The sequence below is a fragment of the Vanacampus margaritifer genome, chromosome 6 (assembly GCF_051991255.1).
Source record: "Vanacampus margaritifer isolate UIUO_Vmar chromosome 6, RoL_Vmar_1.0, whole genome shotgun sequence".
Taxonomy (NCBI): Eukaryota; Metazoa; Chordata; class Actinopteri; order Syngnathiformes; family Syngnathidae; genus Vanacampus; species Vanacampus margaritifer.
The window spans coordinates 16976627-16994078 of NC_135437.1; the positions used below are offsets into that span (position 1 = coordinate 16976627).

The 17452-nt window shown below is 36.6% G+C and overlaps 2 protein-coding genes and 1 long non-coding RNA gene across 4 annotated transcripts; 1 reads left to right on the forward strand and 2 right to left on the reverse strand.

Annotated features, from left to right (window-relative positions):
- Nucleotides 1-817: 817 nt before the first annotated feature.
- cfap161 (cilia and flagella associated protein 161) lies at nt 818-6526 on the reverse strand. The gene is made up of 7 exons (XM_077569049.1): nt 6272-6526; nt 5811-5900; nt 5494-5708; nt 5327-5408; nt 4327-4485; nt 4150-4223; nt 818-3082 (listed from the first exon to the last, which is right to left on the reverse strand). The coding sequence occupies exons 1-7, from the start codon at nt 6362-6364 to the stop codon at nt 2848-2850; spliced, it is 948 nt and encodes a 315-aa protein (XP_077425175.1). The 5' UTR covers nt 6365-6526; the 3' UTR covers nt 818-2847.
- Nucleotides 5640-8570, forward strand: LOC144054026 (uncharacterized). The gene is made up of 3 exons (XR_013294583.1): nt 5640-5833; nt 8109-8269; nt 8338-8570. It is a non-coding gene; the product is annotated as an uncharacterized LOC144054026 (long non-coding RNA).
- On the reverse strand, nt 7620-17273 carry cers3b (ceramide synthase 3b). 2 transcript variants are annotated; one of them, XM_077569047.1, is made up of 13 exons: nt 16767-17273; nt 16598-16655; nt 16312-16417; nt 13960-14133; nt 12392-12509; nt 11987-12105; nt 11847-11904; nt 11713-11763; nt 11549-11641; nt 10804-10932; nt 10448-10554; nt 8296-8449; nt 7620-8218 (listed from the first exon to the last, which is right to left on the reverse strand). In XM_077569047.1, the coding sequence occupies exons 4-13, from the start codon at nt 14130-14132 to the stop codon at nt 8105-8107; spliced, it is 1116 nt and encodes a 371-aa protein (XP_077425173.1). In that variant the 5' UTR covers nt 14133; nt 16312-16417; nt 16598-16655; nt 16767-17273; the 3' UTR covers nt 7620-8104. The 2 variants fall into 2 exon arrangements, with proteins under 2 accessions (XP_077425173.1, XP_077425172.1); XM_077569046.1 differs by having other exon boundaries at nt 16598-17273.
- Nucleotides 17274-17452: the final 179 nt, after the last annotated feature.

Sequence of the window (17452 nt, forward strand, 5' to 3'; positions counted from 1 at the left end):
AGTGCATGCAAGGAAGCGAATGCGTTTTCAAACATCGGGAACTGACGTTGCAGTTGGCGAAACAGCATTTTACACAGCTGGGTACTCGTGTGGCTTAACACGTTGTGGAGTTAACATTGTGTAAGTTCCTAATGTTTTGGCTGGGTGAACTTTAGCCAATGAGGAAAGGAAACAAGCGAGTGTCTTGACTTCATTAAGGTTGGGAATCACTGGTTTAATGAAATACCGTCACAATTTAGTACTTAATAGTTGTGAGTTGACGTTTTTAACTCATTCACTGCCATTGACGGCTATAGACGTCCAAAAATCATTGGAACTAAAAAATCCACTTTTGTTAACAAGAGTATAAAAACCTAGAAAAATGTTTATTGTACATTTAGAACAGATATAAAATGTGTGATTAATCGTGAGTTAACTATTGAAGTCATGCGATTAATTACAATAAAAAAAAATAATCGCCTGACGCTCCCAATTTTTGGTAATCCTTTCTTAAAAAAAATAAAATACTTTTAAAAATGTCTAGGTTTTCATACTCTTGTTAACAAAAGTGGAATTTTTTTTAAACTAATAGAAATAGTTACCTATACTGCTGTATTGAGGACAAAGTTCTTTTCCTCACTAGATATTCGTCTTTCTCCCTCAATTTTCTTTATGAACACATCCCAGGACTGATGAATGACATGGTGAGCGAAGCCTAGCTGGACCAGCCAGGACACGAGAACGACAGCCGCCAGAGAAATGAACGCAATGAGTGTGTGTGTGTGTGTGTGTGTGTGGGGGGGGTCGACCGTAAAGACAACAAAACATGCCACAGGTGTTGAAGATCATTATGTCAATCTTGGACATAACACACAGTGACAAACACAACCCAACACAACTGGACTGAATAAACTCCAAAACAATTACAGTCGTCGAATTGCCTACCAACCCACCAAAAACAAACAAACAAAAAACCTTCCCTAAACGTTTTTTCACATTGTCATTATTGGATGTTGCTGTAGAATTTTGACATGACAAAATGTGCAAAAAGTGAAGCGCTGTCATTACTGTCCATAATGTGACATTTACCATCAGAGAAAATCTCATCGCCAGTTGCAAGAATCCTCTATTTGGTATTAACAAGTCACATGACACAAAAATCTGAACCTCATGACCAGACGCTTGGCCGCTACAGGATTGTGGCGAAATCGGACTTGCAAAGCTCTTGGGCCATGTCCAAAATGGGGGATAGAGAACATTCTTGCAGAACTGTGATTTTAGGAGTCAAGGAAAACAACAGGCATTAATACGTTGATCACCACACAATTAGCTCATATCATCCGTTTATTCATTTTTAACTCATTCACTGCCATAAATTCATTTTAAAAAAAGATTGCTAAAAATTAGGGGCAAGAGGCAGCTATTTTTTAAAAATTGTAATTAATCGCATGACTTCACTAGTTAACTCACGATTAATCACAAATTTTATATCTGTTCTAAAGGTACAATAAAAAAAAATTCTAGGTTTTCATACTCTTGTTAACAAAAGTGGGGGGAAAAGTTAAACTAATAGAAAGTTCAAATGAATTTTTGGCGTTTATAGCTAACGGCAGTGAATAAATAAAAAATAAAAAAAGGAAAGAAAATATAAAAAATTTGGGGCGTCAGGCAGTTAAAGTTTTTAATCGGAATTAATCTCATGACTTCACAAGTTAACTCGCGATTAATCACAAATTTTATATCTGTTCTAAATGTAAAAAAAAATTTTTTTCTAGGTTTTCATATTCTTGTTAACAAAAGTGGAAAAAACTAATAAATAGTTGAAATTGATTTTTGACGTTCATGGCAGTAAATGAGTAAATGTCCTTTTCTTTTTTGGGCGTAAAACTATCCATTAAAAAGTTCCTGTATACCAATAATATTTACATTTTGGCATACACTCTAATTTGGGTTAAACTACATCTACATAATAACATGTTAATCATACAACATTAAATTAGTAATGCTGTTTATTTAGGCCCGCTATGGCATGATGTATATTTTGGAAATTTGAATACAGTACATTTGTTGTTGGGTTCCAAGCAGTAATTTTGTTTTAAACTTTCGTGATGTTGTATTCAGATTAGTTGACAGAGTGTAAAACTCACCATACTTAAACAAACAAAAAAAGACTGTTCAGAATGTATTAGTCCTTAAAAGGGAAGAAAATAAACATTAGGCTATACGTTACATTTAACACAATGCATAACATTTATTGTACAAAATGAAAAATGCTTAAACTAATATTTACTTTACATCTCCTTTGAACTACTATTTTGCCTTTCTTGACGACGCCCACAGTCTCAAAATTAGTCATGCAACACAGATGTGAAGCATTTTTCTGCTTTACAGTTCGTTTCAACGGGCCCTTTTCCTCACTTTCTGTGAATGAATGAACACTTTTTGATATACTTGTTTTGGAAAAGTGCAGTGTTCCCACTGTATTGTATTTGCTTGCCCCTGGGTTCCATTTGAAAGGGGAAGCCCACACTAGTCTAAACACGGTGTTTTGATTAAAACTGCATTTGTGGAAGATGAATTTAGCTCAGGGGGGGCGGCCATTTTGCCACTTGTTGACATCAGAGACTACGTTAAAGGTTAGGTTATAAGCTAAAGTTAAGGTCAAAATCCCTCACCGTGGGCTTCCATATCACATTTTCTATTATTGTTATTTTTTTACAAATCATAAGATGACCACCCCGCGTTCGACAAAACATATCAAATTCTTATAGAAACATACATTCCTGGTGAATGTGTTGTAACGGTGCAAAGTTAGGGGATGGGAGATCATCCAAACATTGAACTCTCCTTTTGTTCCAAGTAAATAAATTACCTGTCTTCACTATAATTACACACACTACATCTGATAAACTCCGATGGATCGTCTGGGTTTTCCCGCAGCAACGATACGCAGTTGCCCTCCGATTTCAGCCGATTGAGAAGCAGGAGGCCCTCCCCGGCTGGGTCAGAGGTGCACACGATCCAGTGGTTGTTAGACTTTTCTGCTTTGTGGACATCCAAGAAAGTATGAGCGGTCACCTCGTATTCATTGCCGTATGAGGTCCTGCCATGGGGACGAGAAGGAATCACAGAAATTGGATGGGTGCTAAAAATATTGCACTCGGATTATTAGAAGACATGAAAACAAATCTTGATTACATTAGTAGTAGTCATGCTATTATATGCATATATATAAAAAAGAAAAGAAATACGGTGGCCCTAAAAAACTACTATATAAAGAGATGCATTTTTTTGTGTGTGTTTTTTTTAAAGCTGACAAAATAAGGGCCAGGTCATTCATTTTTGGGGAATATTATTATTTATAACTAATTATGGAATGGCTTTCTTAGCTTTATACTTACTTGCAACTAATCAGCTATTTATAAAAAAACAAACAAAAAACATCCAATTAAATTTTATTAAATAAATGTAAATATGAGTGTCAGGTGATTAAAATTTTAATCGTAATTAATTGCATGACTTCAATAGTTAACTAACAATTAATCACACATTTTATATCTGTTCTGAATGTACAATAAAATATTTTTTCCAAAATTTCCATGCTCTTCTTAACACATAAGTGGAAATGAAAAGTTAAACTAATAGAAATATAGCTGCATCTTTTAGTCATTAGTACAGTAATTTCATAATAATTCATAAAATTTTGTTAAAATTAATAAGATGTACTGCACTAAAAAACGAGTGCGATGTTGATTTGTTTTTAAGTCATTTTTCTGCCACTAGATGGCATAATTGCATTTGCAAGACATTGGTGACAGCTCAGTGCATTTTTCTTCTCTATTAAGAGCTATCTAATCTTTAACTTGAAGTAACTTGTGAAATTTTTAAAATGGTAAAATACAACTTGACCCCAGTCTCCATAAATATATGCATTATTATTAAATTTATTACTGCTAAATTTTGACGTGCGTTGCGACTGGAATTCCCCCAGACAGGCTTTCCAAGTCATTAATCGCTCGTTAAAAAAAATAGTGCCTTTAAAATAACTCAAAATTAACACACTAATTTTGACAACCATAATAAACATTGTAATTAACACAATTTAAGGGATAAACGGGAAAAAAGTGCAAATAAATTTGTGAACCGCTAATACGCAAGGGATTACAGTACCCAAGGATAAGACGTTCCATAACAGCCAGAGCCTGGTGTGTCTTGCAGTGGAGGATGACCACGTTGACGTTGGCCTGTGAGACCAAGAAGCAAAGATGATGCTACAAAGCATTGGTGGAAAATGCTGAAAACGCTGGTGTGGATGAAATGTAGAACCGCGGAGGCAAAGACACTCACGGGTACGGGAAGACCCTCGTGCTCGAGCCTCTCCTGGGGGTCAAAGTGCACCACCTTCCACCAGGCGAGGAAGCATTCGTTCTCGTCCAAATTGACCTCCTGGAGGCGAGACCTCAGCGCGCACTTCCGGAATGTCTGCGCGTCACTCGTCAGGTACAGCTGAGAGAGGAAATTTTTTTGGTTTTTTGTCACATCTACAACAAAGGCAGCCCAAGGGGAAAAATGAATACATTTTAAAAAAAAATATATATATATATTATTATTATTATTTTTTTAATTATTTTATAATTTTTTATATTTAATTAAATTTTATATTTTTTTAATAAAACTATGCATTGAGTAGACATTATTTTGAATATAAAATAGCATACATATTTAAAAAAAAAAAAATATATTTTTTAGAAAGGATAATTTATGTGTTGCGGATTAATTTTTTTATTGTAATTTTTTTACATTGAATTTCAAATTAATTACAAAAAATGTAAACATTTTAATTATATTGATAACTGTTTGCTGATTTTTAGTTTAATAATAAAAAAGTCATTATATTTTATAAACAGTTTTGCACTGTAAATTTTTTATTATAATAATTTTTTTAATTTGTATTTCAGTTAAAATATGTCAACATTTTAATAAAAACTGCCTTTATTTATTGCAATAGAATTATAATTTTTCCCATTTCTCATATATATTATTTGTGTATTTTTATGTAATTAAAAAATATTGGTGCTGATGTATTGCTGTAGAAATGTTAAATTTAAATATTCCTAGTTACATTAAAAATAATAATGAACTAAATAATTTAAAAATATATTTGTAATTACATTTTTAAATAAAATGCAATTAACATAAAACTGTTTATTGCAATAGAATATTTTAATATTTTTAAATTGCAAAAGAGAGGAAACTGAAAACAAACCAAACAAAGCAATGTATTAGGAATGTGTGTGAGTTTAAAAAATATATATATATTTGAGAGGGGTGTGGTGGGATCACTTACTCCACCAGTAAAGTCACTTGTTGTTTTCAGGGCAAAACTTTGCTCATAATGCAGAGTTGCTCCTTCAGGGGTGCCATCCACACTGTTGTCACACAATCAACATGACAAGATTCCGCCAATGCAATAAAAGAGTGCGTGCATGCATGTGTGTGTGTGTGTGTGCATACCTGGTAATAACAAATGCTGTGCGCACACAGGGTTGAATGGTTCTCCCAGCACTGACTCCACACGGACCTCTAATGCAGGGAGGAGCATTCTTGGTCATGTGATCAATGTACGCGTTGACGCCCAGCACTAAACACTGCCCCTGTTCACCGATGTTCACCAACATCACAACATCTCCAAAGTGCAGTGCACCGTCCGTGGTCGTGCTCAGCTCCACCTGTACACACGTGGGCATCATCATCGTCATCGTCATCATCATCATCATCATCATCATCATCATCATCATCATCATCATCATCATCTATGTGTATGATGGTACCGGATTGAGGATGTTGTTCTTGAGTAAGTCGACTCTCTGGGCAATCAGTTCGCCGTTTTCCCTTCTATCTAGGTACTTGTTCCTCACATGCTGTAGTAAAAACACACATCAAGTATTTACAGTAAATGGTATTTGTCTACTAAAGAAATGTGGATAGATGGATGAACAGGTAGATGAAGACTTGGTAGATATATGGGTAGATATATCTACCCATAGATAGATAGATGGGTATAAGAGATAGATAAATAGGTATAAGAGATAGATAGATAGATAGATAGATAGATAGATAGATAGATAGATCAAATGGAAATACATTAAATGTTCTGTACACAACTGAGAGGGAAACATCCCCCCCCCCCCCCCGTCGTACTTTTCGAGTTCGGTGTCTGTATTGAAGCTAGCCAAACCTAGCTAAAACACTCTACAAAACCAAATGTCAAAAGCGTCATTTCACCACAAACCTCTTCCAGGTGCTGCTCTTCGTTCCAGTTTCCAATTTTCACGCTCGTGCGGTAGGTTTTAAACTCGGGCATGGAGGTCATTTTGTTAGCCATGTTGGCGTTTGCTTGGAGGACAATTTCAAGCGAAATGGCTAGCGTGGCGGTTTCTATGGGAACGTTTATCCAACCCAAAGCTCACACCGCCGCTAGAGGGCATCAAAAACACGACACATGTCTAACGTAAACCAAGTGATGTTACTTTACGCATGCGTATAAAGAGCGTGTCAAACTTTGATGTAGAAATTACGTCAACGGAGTGTCGGTCGTGTCGCGCTGTGATGTGACGTCAAGGAGTCCCTGTAGACTCGGAAGTAGCTGTCGCTGTTGTAATATTTATCACAATGTAACTGCCGTTTCACTCCAACTTTTATTGAGCATAACCGGCTTGTTGTGGTTAGTTAAATTATGTAAACATTTCATGAAAATTGCATGCTGTTATTACTGTATTTTACCTTTTCACATTTATTGTAAAATAAATAGCATATTGCAAACATTAAAGTCGTCAAAAGTACACATGCTCCTACATACGTTAGTGTTTATGTGACTGTACTTAGTACTATATAGGGTACATAGTTTAAAAAAAAATAAGAGATTGACCATAAAATAATGACTGTAATGAACGATGACATTCACTATGAGTAATTACCAGCTACTATGTCTAATAACACTTCTTTTTTTTAATTGGTAGAATGCATTGTCAAACTTGCATAATCAGTATTAATTTTCATGACCTTTTCATGAGAAATTTTGTGATTTTTTTCCCCCTCACTTTTGATTACTAATTGGTTAAAACCAAAGACTTGTTTTGGGCAAACAGTAGAAAATAAATGATCCGATGAAATAAAACAAGACACAATTTTTAATTATCGGTGAGAGGAGAACCGTTATGTTAAGGCTAATATTAAATATAGCCAGAATTCTGCATTGACCGAACAGGACAGAACATGAAGAGTATTATCAAATGGACTCTCTTGCACTGAACCCATACTGTTCAGTCAGTATAGTTTACAGTAATTTTGTGTATAATTTCAAATGTTCAACAAGTGTGACATCCACTGTGAGCTGTCATCATCCTGGAAGGGGAATCCTCTCATCTGCGTTTCCTTCGCAAGGTATCTTCCTAGTTTCCCCAAATTGATTTTCCAGCAGTTTTTCCTTGCCCCCGATGGGGCTACTTTAGACCATGTGATATCATCAGATGAAAGCAGCTTTACCTCTGAACTGCATGCTTGTGATGCTAAATTATATTTTTGTGTGAATTGCTGTAAAGCCCTCATAGGGTTTTGTGATTAAGAAATATAAAAATGAATTGAAAAGAGTGGAAGAGTGTTTTATTTAAGCTTCGCCGATATGTAGCTTCATATCAGGTCATGGCTTATCCTTCACAGTTCTTTAAAAAAAATTATAATAATCTACTCACATAGCACTGTGCATCTTGGAAGTATTCACAACGGTTCACCTATTCTACATTTTAGATACAATAAAATCCTTTTTATCCTCCAAATTCAACTCACAACACCTGTTTTTTTCCTGGCCGCTAGAGGGCATAAGTTCACTATAGGTTACAATCTCAGCAAGTAATGGGAAATGACACACCAGAACATTTCTCAAGTGCTTGTACTGAAGACACCAGTGTTGAAATTTCAAATTTGGGGCATTCCCCAGTTATGGTAATGCTGGAAATCAGGCTGTAACAGACAAAATGTAGAAAAAAATGAATCGCGGTGAATACTTTCCAGATGCATTTCTATCCAGTCTACTAAGGATTTTGTCCAAGTCACTATTCTTATCCCATCAGTGACCGTTGGCCCGGCCCCGGATTCCGGCACCGTTCATGTGACACCGCTTGTAGTTTCTCTCCTCCTCGCTGTCATCCTCCTCTTCATCGCTCCTGTCGTCCCCTTCCAGCTGCACATGCAAAAAGCACAACAAAGTAAAGTGAAGGGTGTCATACAAAAGGTAGGACCCAGCTGTAATAAACGCACCTTGCTGAAGAGACACTTGAAGAGCATCTTTGATATGAGCAGGGCCCAGTAGACGTGCAGCATCTGGAGCACCAGCAGCATGACGTTGAAGAAATAGTAGCCGAAGAACGCAGCGTACCTCTCCAGCGGGTACACCCACGTGCAGTGGATCACCCTGCGGAGATCACAATTCATTTGGATTTTCCACTCCTAAACTGTTTTTACTTACTACCTGTGAGTAATTTATTTGGTTCTAGTTAATGTTGCCATGAGTTGTACAATTTATATGTTGGGGGCGGGGGGGGGGTTTCCCCTTAACTCATTCACTGCCATAAATTAATTTAACTATTTCTATAAGTTAAACATTTTTTCCCACTTTTGTGAACAAGAGAATGAAAACTTAGAATTGTTTTTGTTGTACATTTAGAACAGATATAAAATGTGTGATTAATCATGAATTAACTAGTGAAGTCATGCAATTAATTACAATTTAAAAATGCAATCGCCTGATGCCCCTAATTTTTAATAATCTTTTTTTCTTTTCTATTTTTTTTTTTAAATAAAATAAAATAAAGGATTATTAAAAATTAGGGGCGTCAGGCGGTTACATTTTTTATTCATAATTAATCGCATGACTTCACTAGTTAACTCAGGATTAATCACAAATTTTGCATCTGTTCTAAATCTACAATATTTTCTCTCTCTAGGTTTTCATACTCTTGTTACCAAAAGTGTAAAAAAAAATTAAACTAATAGAAATAGTTAAAATGAATATTTGACGTCTATAGCCGTCAATGGCAGTGAATGAGTTAATATTGCGATTTAATATGTGATTATTTTTTCAAGGTCTCTCTCTATATATATATATATATTTTTAACAAACGTGAGTAATTATACATTAATCTATCACAATAAACAATACCAGGTTTGTTATTCATAAATGTTTTGGTCTTATAAGTTATGGCATACATAAAGACAAATGGAACATGACGTTCATTACGACAACTTCGTCCAAACAGTCCACAAAATGTGGTGTAAACACGTCAATAAGTCATCAATCAAATTATAATAATAATGCAAATAAACTTGTGACAAATTTTTAGGTTTCATCAAATGACATGTAAACATGTGGGCTGCACGTCTTAAGCACTAAACTATCTAGACACTATACATATAAATAAAATATACATGCATTAATGTGATCAATTTTCCTCCCCAAGTTGATATATACCAGGGTTCACCAACCTTTTTGAAGCTTTAATGCAAAGGGCTACCAGTGTTTGATAGACATATCTGAAATAACAAATGTATTCAAATTACCTTAGTTTGATATTGGTATTAACTCATGCACTGCCATTGACGGCTTTAGAATAAATTAATTTGAGCTATTTCTATTAGTTTAACATTTTTTCCCACTTTTGTTAACAAGTATGAAAACCTAGATTTTTTTTTATTGTATTAGAACAGATATAAAATTTGTGATTAATCGTGAGTTAACTAGTGAAGTCATGCGATTAATTACGATAAAACATTTTTAACCGCCTGATGCCCCTAATTTTTAATAATCGTTTCTTTTCTTTTAATTTTTAATCATATTTTTTTTAAGATAAGATTATTAAAAATTAGGGGCATCAGGCAATTAAAATTTGAAATCGTAATTAATTGCATGACTTCACTAGTTAACTCACGATTAATCACAAATTTTATATCTGTTCTAAATTCTAGGCTTTCATACTCTTGTTAACAAAAATTGAGAAAGAAACTAATAGAAATAGTTAAAATTATTTTTTTTGTGTCTATTGCTGTCAATGGCGGTGAATGAGTTAATAAGGGCCAATCAATTTAACCGGCAATATTAGCTTTCTATTAAAAAAGAAAAAGAAAAAAAAAAGCATTTTAATTTTTTTTTTTTTTTTTTTTTACAAAAATTAACACAATATAACATGAGAGAAAAATAACAATGTTCAAACACCCCCCCTCCCCTTCAAAAGAAATGGGTGAAGTATTTTAATATAGTCAAATATTCTGCCTGTAATTCTTTTTTGTTTTCTCTGTTATTTCTACTTGCACTAGTATCTTACATTATGTTGGCATCCATGTCAATGGCAAAGTAAGAACATGCATTCCCACTATTTGTATGGTAATAATATTGAATTGAATAGCACATACTCACCAGAAAGGAAAGATCACAAGTCTGGTCAGCATGAAAAGGAAGGTGAAGACCACAAACACAACGTTCGCTGTCTTATGCCACTTAGCATAGTTGAGTACCTTTGCGCCCTGCAAAACCCCCCAAAAAACTGTTGTAATACGTGACAATAGATGCCTTTTTTCCAATATACAGTAGCACAATGAATGTATTATGATACAATTTTGATATTATTGTATCATGATTTACTCAATTATCAGAACACATGCAAAAACATGACTTTGCACATCCATACAATGCGTCCATAAACAAATCCTCTGCTTGCTCTGTTCCTCACAATCTGACACGGAGAGATCGACGCACATGATGAGCGTGCTGACCTCGAGCAGGATGTCGGACGAGTCGTGGAGCGCCATCACGATGGTGCCGACGCGGATGTAGTTGGAGATCCACGAGAACGCCAGCAAAGTTAGCGTAGCGATGTGGTGGATCACCTGCTCTTTAAAGTCCTGCACCAGCGGGAAAGACGGGCAAACCGGCAATGAATTGAGATTTGAACCCCGAACTTCAGAATAATAAAGCGAAACATTGACCAGCAATGGCTTAAAAACTTAGGTTGGGGCATTTGTATGTCAAGGTACCACTGTATATAATTTTTAACTCATTCACTGCCATTGACGGATATCGACGTCAAAAATTCATTTGAACTATTTCTATTAGTTTAACGTTTTTTTCCAACTTTTGTTAGCAAGAGTATGAAAACCTAGAAAATTAAAAAATGTAATCGCCTGATGCCCCTAATTTTTAATAATCTTTTCATTTTTTAAATCGCAATTAAAATCTTTAATTGTAATTAATCGCATGATTTCAATAGTTAACTAATGATTAATCACAAATTTTATATCTGTTCTAAATGTACAATAAAAAATTTTTTTCTAGGTTTTCATACTCTTGTTAAAAGTGGGGGAAAAAAGTGAAACTAACAGAAATAGTTCAAATGCATTTTTTGACGTCTATAACCGTCAATGGCAGTGAATGAGTTAAAAGTTAAAAGTAGTTTTTCCTGTTTGAAACTTCTGCTTGGCTGAATAGGTGTAATCAAAACATTCAAATATACACACTTGCCTTCCGCTTCACATCAAACGTGAGGCTGAGGAGCAACGAAAGGTAGAAGCCCATTTCCAGGAAGTAATACCAGTACTGGGATTGCAGCAAAGACTGGACACATGACAGGACATTATTTCACATGTCATGTCCTTTCAGTTATTCACGATCTAATTTTGTCTTACCTGTTTAGGGAAGCCTGCCCAAACCTCTTTCAGGCTGTAAAACCAGGGTTTCTAAAATAAATGACAACATACGACAGTGACATGGTAACACTATCAATAGACAATGACAGAGGTGCGAAAAAACAACCACTTACATCATGGAGGGCGACAATACCGCCAACAAATGCAAAAAAATAGAATACACATCTCCAGCTGTGAAAATATATAAAAAAAACAGACATGTAAAAAATAATAATAATTGAGAAACATCTTTTGAGTGAAGACACACACGCACCTGGCCTCACAGAATCTCTTGCGAAGACCTGGACGCTGATGGTTCCGCCTCCTCCTGAACCACAGTTGAACTTTTCGCTCGGTCCAGCTTGTCTTTTTACACAGAGCCCTCACGTCCGCCTGACACGCACACAATCAGTCACTTTGCCAAACATAAATCAGGCCATTTGCAGGGTCAGTGAAACCACATTGAAGACAATTTTGAAGGACAGTTACTGGCAGTCTAAATGATGGGGAGCTTAAATCAGACATGTTGGGGTCTCCTTTAAATAAATTCATTTTCACCAGAATACATGCGCTTTGCCAATAACATTTGGTGACATTTAGGGCATGTTGAAGCCCCTAATAAACTATTTAATTATCTACGAATAAGGATCTTGCAACATACGGTCTTACATCAGCTTACCTGTGATGGAACGTTTGCTTTTGTGCAGAAGTACTTTTCCAAGACGGCATTTTGCTCTTCAGTGCGACGTAGTCTGTCTTTAACGCCGCAAACGTCGGCCAGCGGCGCAGCCACCAACCTGCACACCATCAGAGCAACATGAAAAGGCAGAAAAAAATTCATACTTACGTCTTCATATTATCATTCAGTAATGTTTTAAAAGCTAGCCAGCTAGCTTCTAAACATAGTAGCTGAACTTCTTAAATAAATTCAATTTTAACCCAAATAACAATATTTATTGTTATCAAACAATACTTTTCAAGATTCATCAGATTTTAGATATAATAGAACCCAAATAATGTATTAAACAGTGTGAATCATAATGCTGGTGCTAAGTCGATTAATTTTGCTTCTCCTTCTGGTGTGCCCACATTGGCCACTAGGAGGCAGTATAACATAGTCATGCAGACACAAATAAGATGAATAGACTTCGAGTACTGCAATAAGAGGCGCAGAAAGAAGCTGTAATCCTATTTTTCAACAGCACAGCTGGTGTCGGGCAGAATTCTTGTGTCTCTAAAATTATCACTTTTCAGGAACCATCATCGTCAAAGACAGCAAGCCATTTTCAACACTTTAGATTGATAAAAAAATGAAGTAAATATAATCGTTTGCTTCCAAAATCATAGGCTAGTGATGCTAACAGCTAGCATTACCATTGTACTGTTTGTTAGCATTAATCTGACAAGCTGATACAGTGACAATGGCAACACTTACTGAAAAAGATGCATATAATATTCTGTGTCGCAATGTTCGGAAAAAGTTTAAACATTTTAGTTCTTACAAGATTAAACTGTGTTTAATAAATAAATTGCTAAAAATAAGCGCAAATGTCATAAATTAAAAGTGTATATATACTTTGGACCTGACCAGTATGAATTTTAACTAGCGCTGTCAAAGTTAAAGCGTTGACTAATTTATTAACCACAAAAAATTATTGCATGCAAAAAATAATCACACTATTCATTTTGACCGCAGATGATCCTTTAGCTGCCAGCGGATGGTTACGTTAAAGGTAGCACAGGTTGTGTTTGAGCAATAAACATAACTATTTGCATTAAAGTAAAGCATTTAATAACTGTTTGCATATGACATTCAGAAAATTTGTTCATGTCAAACTATCGAGGTCAACCCCCCCCCCCCCCCCATTTTAAATTCTGCAAGTAATAAACTGATTAGAAAAATAGGAGGATGAGAGTGTGCAGTGGATCAAAAAAATGTAGAAGACGTCCTTATAATATTAAATAAAAAAGAATTAACACATAACAGGTGCTCTTTAAATTTGTTTTTAATTAAGCGATTAATCGTGAATAATCAAAATTCTAAGATGTGATTAATCTGGTTAAAAAATGTAATCATTTGACAACTAATTTTAATATAACTATATAATATATATATATATATATTTTTAACAAGCTATATTTATGACTAAACTTGCAGCTGTGTACCAAAGATGTAGCAAAGAAACATACGTTGCAAATTTTGCTCCAGAATCCTTGTGCAATGTCATACTCTTCGTCTCCACTCACCTCTCAAAAAGGAACCTGACGAAGAGGAGGCACAGGGCGACTGGCAGCACGCCGTACAGGTGGGAGGCTTTGGCGTAAACGCGGCCTTCGCGGTCCTCCAGGTCCGCCCATGAGACGTTCACAGGCAGCCACAAACGCTCCCACCAAAGCCACTCGGTGACTGTGTGCAACATGCTGTGGGGAAACACAGCGTGTGCACACAAATCTGTTTAACAGCGCTGTTGCACTGTATAACACAACTTTACCTCATCAAGTATCCTTTTAGTAGTCATTTAGAAGATTGTTGACCAACCTTTTATTCAGCCAAAGCACATATTTACATTGGAAACATTTCAAGTAGATAGCCTGTTAGTCGTTGGCATAGATAGACGACCAAATAAGCAAACAAAATTTTTTTGGACCAATCAAATTGAATTGTGGTTGGATAGAGAAGATTATTATTATTATCATTATTATTACTGTATGTGACAATGTAGTGCCTGTTTTAGAATGATTTCTAATTAAACGCATGCTAATTATTTGAGACTTGACATTTCTTATCCATTCATTTTCAATAGGACAAGATGTCAATAGGGTGGCAGGCGAGCTGAAGTCTGTCCCTGCTGACATTGCAATTGACACAGGGATGTGATTTGACCAAAGTGAAATTATCTGAAAATTTAGCCGGGGACCCAGCTAGGTCCAGGGCAGTGCCCAGTGGGGGGGGGGGGGGGGGAAGCATGAACAAATAATTATATCATGACCAAATGAAAAGTAACTCATATTAGAGCATACCACAAATGTCTTTGTTATAGCAGAAGATGTTATCTGTCGGAGTCATGTGCATACACAATGAACTACTAAAAAAAAAACAAAAAAAAAAACGATTTTTTTTTTGGGGGGGGGGGGGATAAAAAAAGCGGAATTCCGCGAATTAGCGGAAAAATCACATCCCTGTTGACAAAAGTCGACTAGATTTTAGAGTTGATTTAGAATTGCGGGCCACATCGTAGTTACAGTTTTCGTCGGGGTGGGGGGGGGGGGGGTGCGGTGGGCGCTGTGACTGTGAAAATGAAGTCATGAAAGGTGTGATAACCGAAGTACCTAACATAAATATAGTATTGTAAATTTAGTAAAATTAGGTAATTATTGAGCCCCGCCCTTTTTTTTTAAACTGTTTTTTTCTGCTAAAAATGACAAAACAATTTAATTTGTCAAGAAACATTAAGTAGAGAGAGACGTGATTTTTATTTTGTGGGCCACAAAAATGGTGTTGGTGAGCTGGGTCTGTGATTTAGAGTCTTTAGATTTGATTTAGAGTGAGTTTTGGCCGGGTGGCGCATCTGCCTCACAGTTCTGAGGTTGGGGGTTCGAATCTGCACTCTGGCTGTCCTATGTAAAGTTTGCATGTTCACCCCAGCTCCAGTTTTGCATATTTGGCTCATTGAAAACACTGAATTGTGCACAGGTGTGAATGCAAGTGTGACACATTATCCGCCCTCCGAAAAACTATTCAGTGCTACTTAATTCTGAAAACAGCTGCTATAGGCTCCGTACCACTGAACATGGACGGACTTTTTGGCAAGAGAAGCTGTGTACATCCTGAACAGGTTGCCAGGCAATTGCTGGGCACATGGAAACAAAAAAACATTCACACGTATCCTATATACCCACTAATTTAAGTCTTTATTTTTTCTAGTGTGAGAGGACTCACAGAAATGCACAGTAGGAACACGCAAACTCCACACAGGATGTGAAGAGTGGGACCTCTTGACTGTGAGGTAGACAAGCTTACCACTATTTCATTGTGCGGTGTTGATTTTATTTCATGTGACCTCCTAACTTGCTTACATACTCCCTTAAAGCAATCAAATTCATTTTTGGGGTATTATTTCCTGCTAAATAGTTCACTATGACAGTAGAGCGGGTTTTAAAAATGCGGGCACTTTCAAGACGGCAGAATAGAGAAGGGTCATACTGATAAACAAAAGGAGGTTAAGAGCAATTCACCGATAAAAAGATTACAAAGAAGTAAAGTCCCTTTGACTGTCGTGGACTCTGCCCATACGTGCAGATAAACCATGCGGGACAGTTTGTTCACAAAAAATGACTAATATTTGTTCGCCATGTTGCCGTTTTACACACGGAATGGTGTTGTCGTTGAACGAGAAGCCGTTGAGTCAGTTTGTCAGCAAGGCCATGCAGTCATTTGAATAGCTGCGGGCAATGTTTTTCTAGGCCAGTTCAAATGGAGGGAAGGACATTGGAGAAGGCGTGTACTCGTGTGTGGTTAATAACAGCATTTAAAGTATTAACATCTTTTTTTTTTTTTTTAAATGTCATTAGAAAATTTAGGCCAAAGCCCCCACTCACCTTGTGGCTTTTCAAGGCAGCTGTATAAGCAGTGTGTCAAAGTCATGTAGTCCGCTTACGCACACGCTGTCAGATCCTCTCTAACTGCCTGCCTCTATGAAGACACCTTCATACAAAACCAATATTTACTCATGTCCCGATCACTCCCTTCATTAGTTTGCCGTGTGTGTGCGTGGGAGACAGAGGGCAAGAGAGAGAGAGAGAGAGAGAGAGAGAGAGAGAGAGAGAGAGAGAGAGAGAGAGAGAGAGAGAGAGAGCGAGAGGGTCAAAGAGAGAGACGGCTCACCTGGGTGGAAATCTTGAAATAGTGCCCTCCCCTCTTGGCCTGCTGCGCTGATCACACTCTCCGGAGTTGTTGCAAAGATTTGAGTTAGTTAAAAAATAAACAACAAAAAAGGAATCAGATGAGAATTTGAATTCATCATCCAAGCAAAGTTGTCTTTCTGTGCTCTTACCTGTAGGTATTCCCTCTGGAATGCTGGGACCCCCCCACCACCACCACAAAGGGCCCATTCTGTAGTAGAGGAGGAGGAGGAGTTAATGCAAGGCTTTTGGAGGAGAAACACGAACCTTCCCATTAGGAGAGTCACTGTGCATGTAAACAGACGGCCAGGTTAGTATCAAAGTTCATGTGCAATTCAAGTGTTGGGAGGCTCCTATTATTGGCAAGATGAAATGTCAAAGAAAAGAATTGAGGGCAACTTACCTGGTTAACACATCACATCAACGCCAAAACACTGTCAAGATGATAAAGAACCGCACGCACACAATGTGTGAAATATCATAAACAGAGTACTCCCGGTATTAAAGGGGAAGTCAACCTTAAACATTTCTTGACAATAATATGTTATATGTGACCTCACTTGTCTAAACATGACATTCTGATTAATATTAAATATTAATATTTGTGGAATATGAGTTATGAAGCAAAATCCAGCCGTTTTTATCCATCTCAGGGGGCGGCCATTTTGCCACTTGCTGTCGGCTGAAGATGACATCACATTTGCTCAGGGCTCAGGCAACGACCAATCACAGCGCACCTGTATTCTGAAGCTGAGCTGTGATTGGTTGTTACCTGAGACCTGAGCAACTGTGATGTCATTTTCACTCGACTGCAAGTAGCAAAATGGCCGCCTTCTGA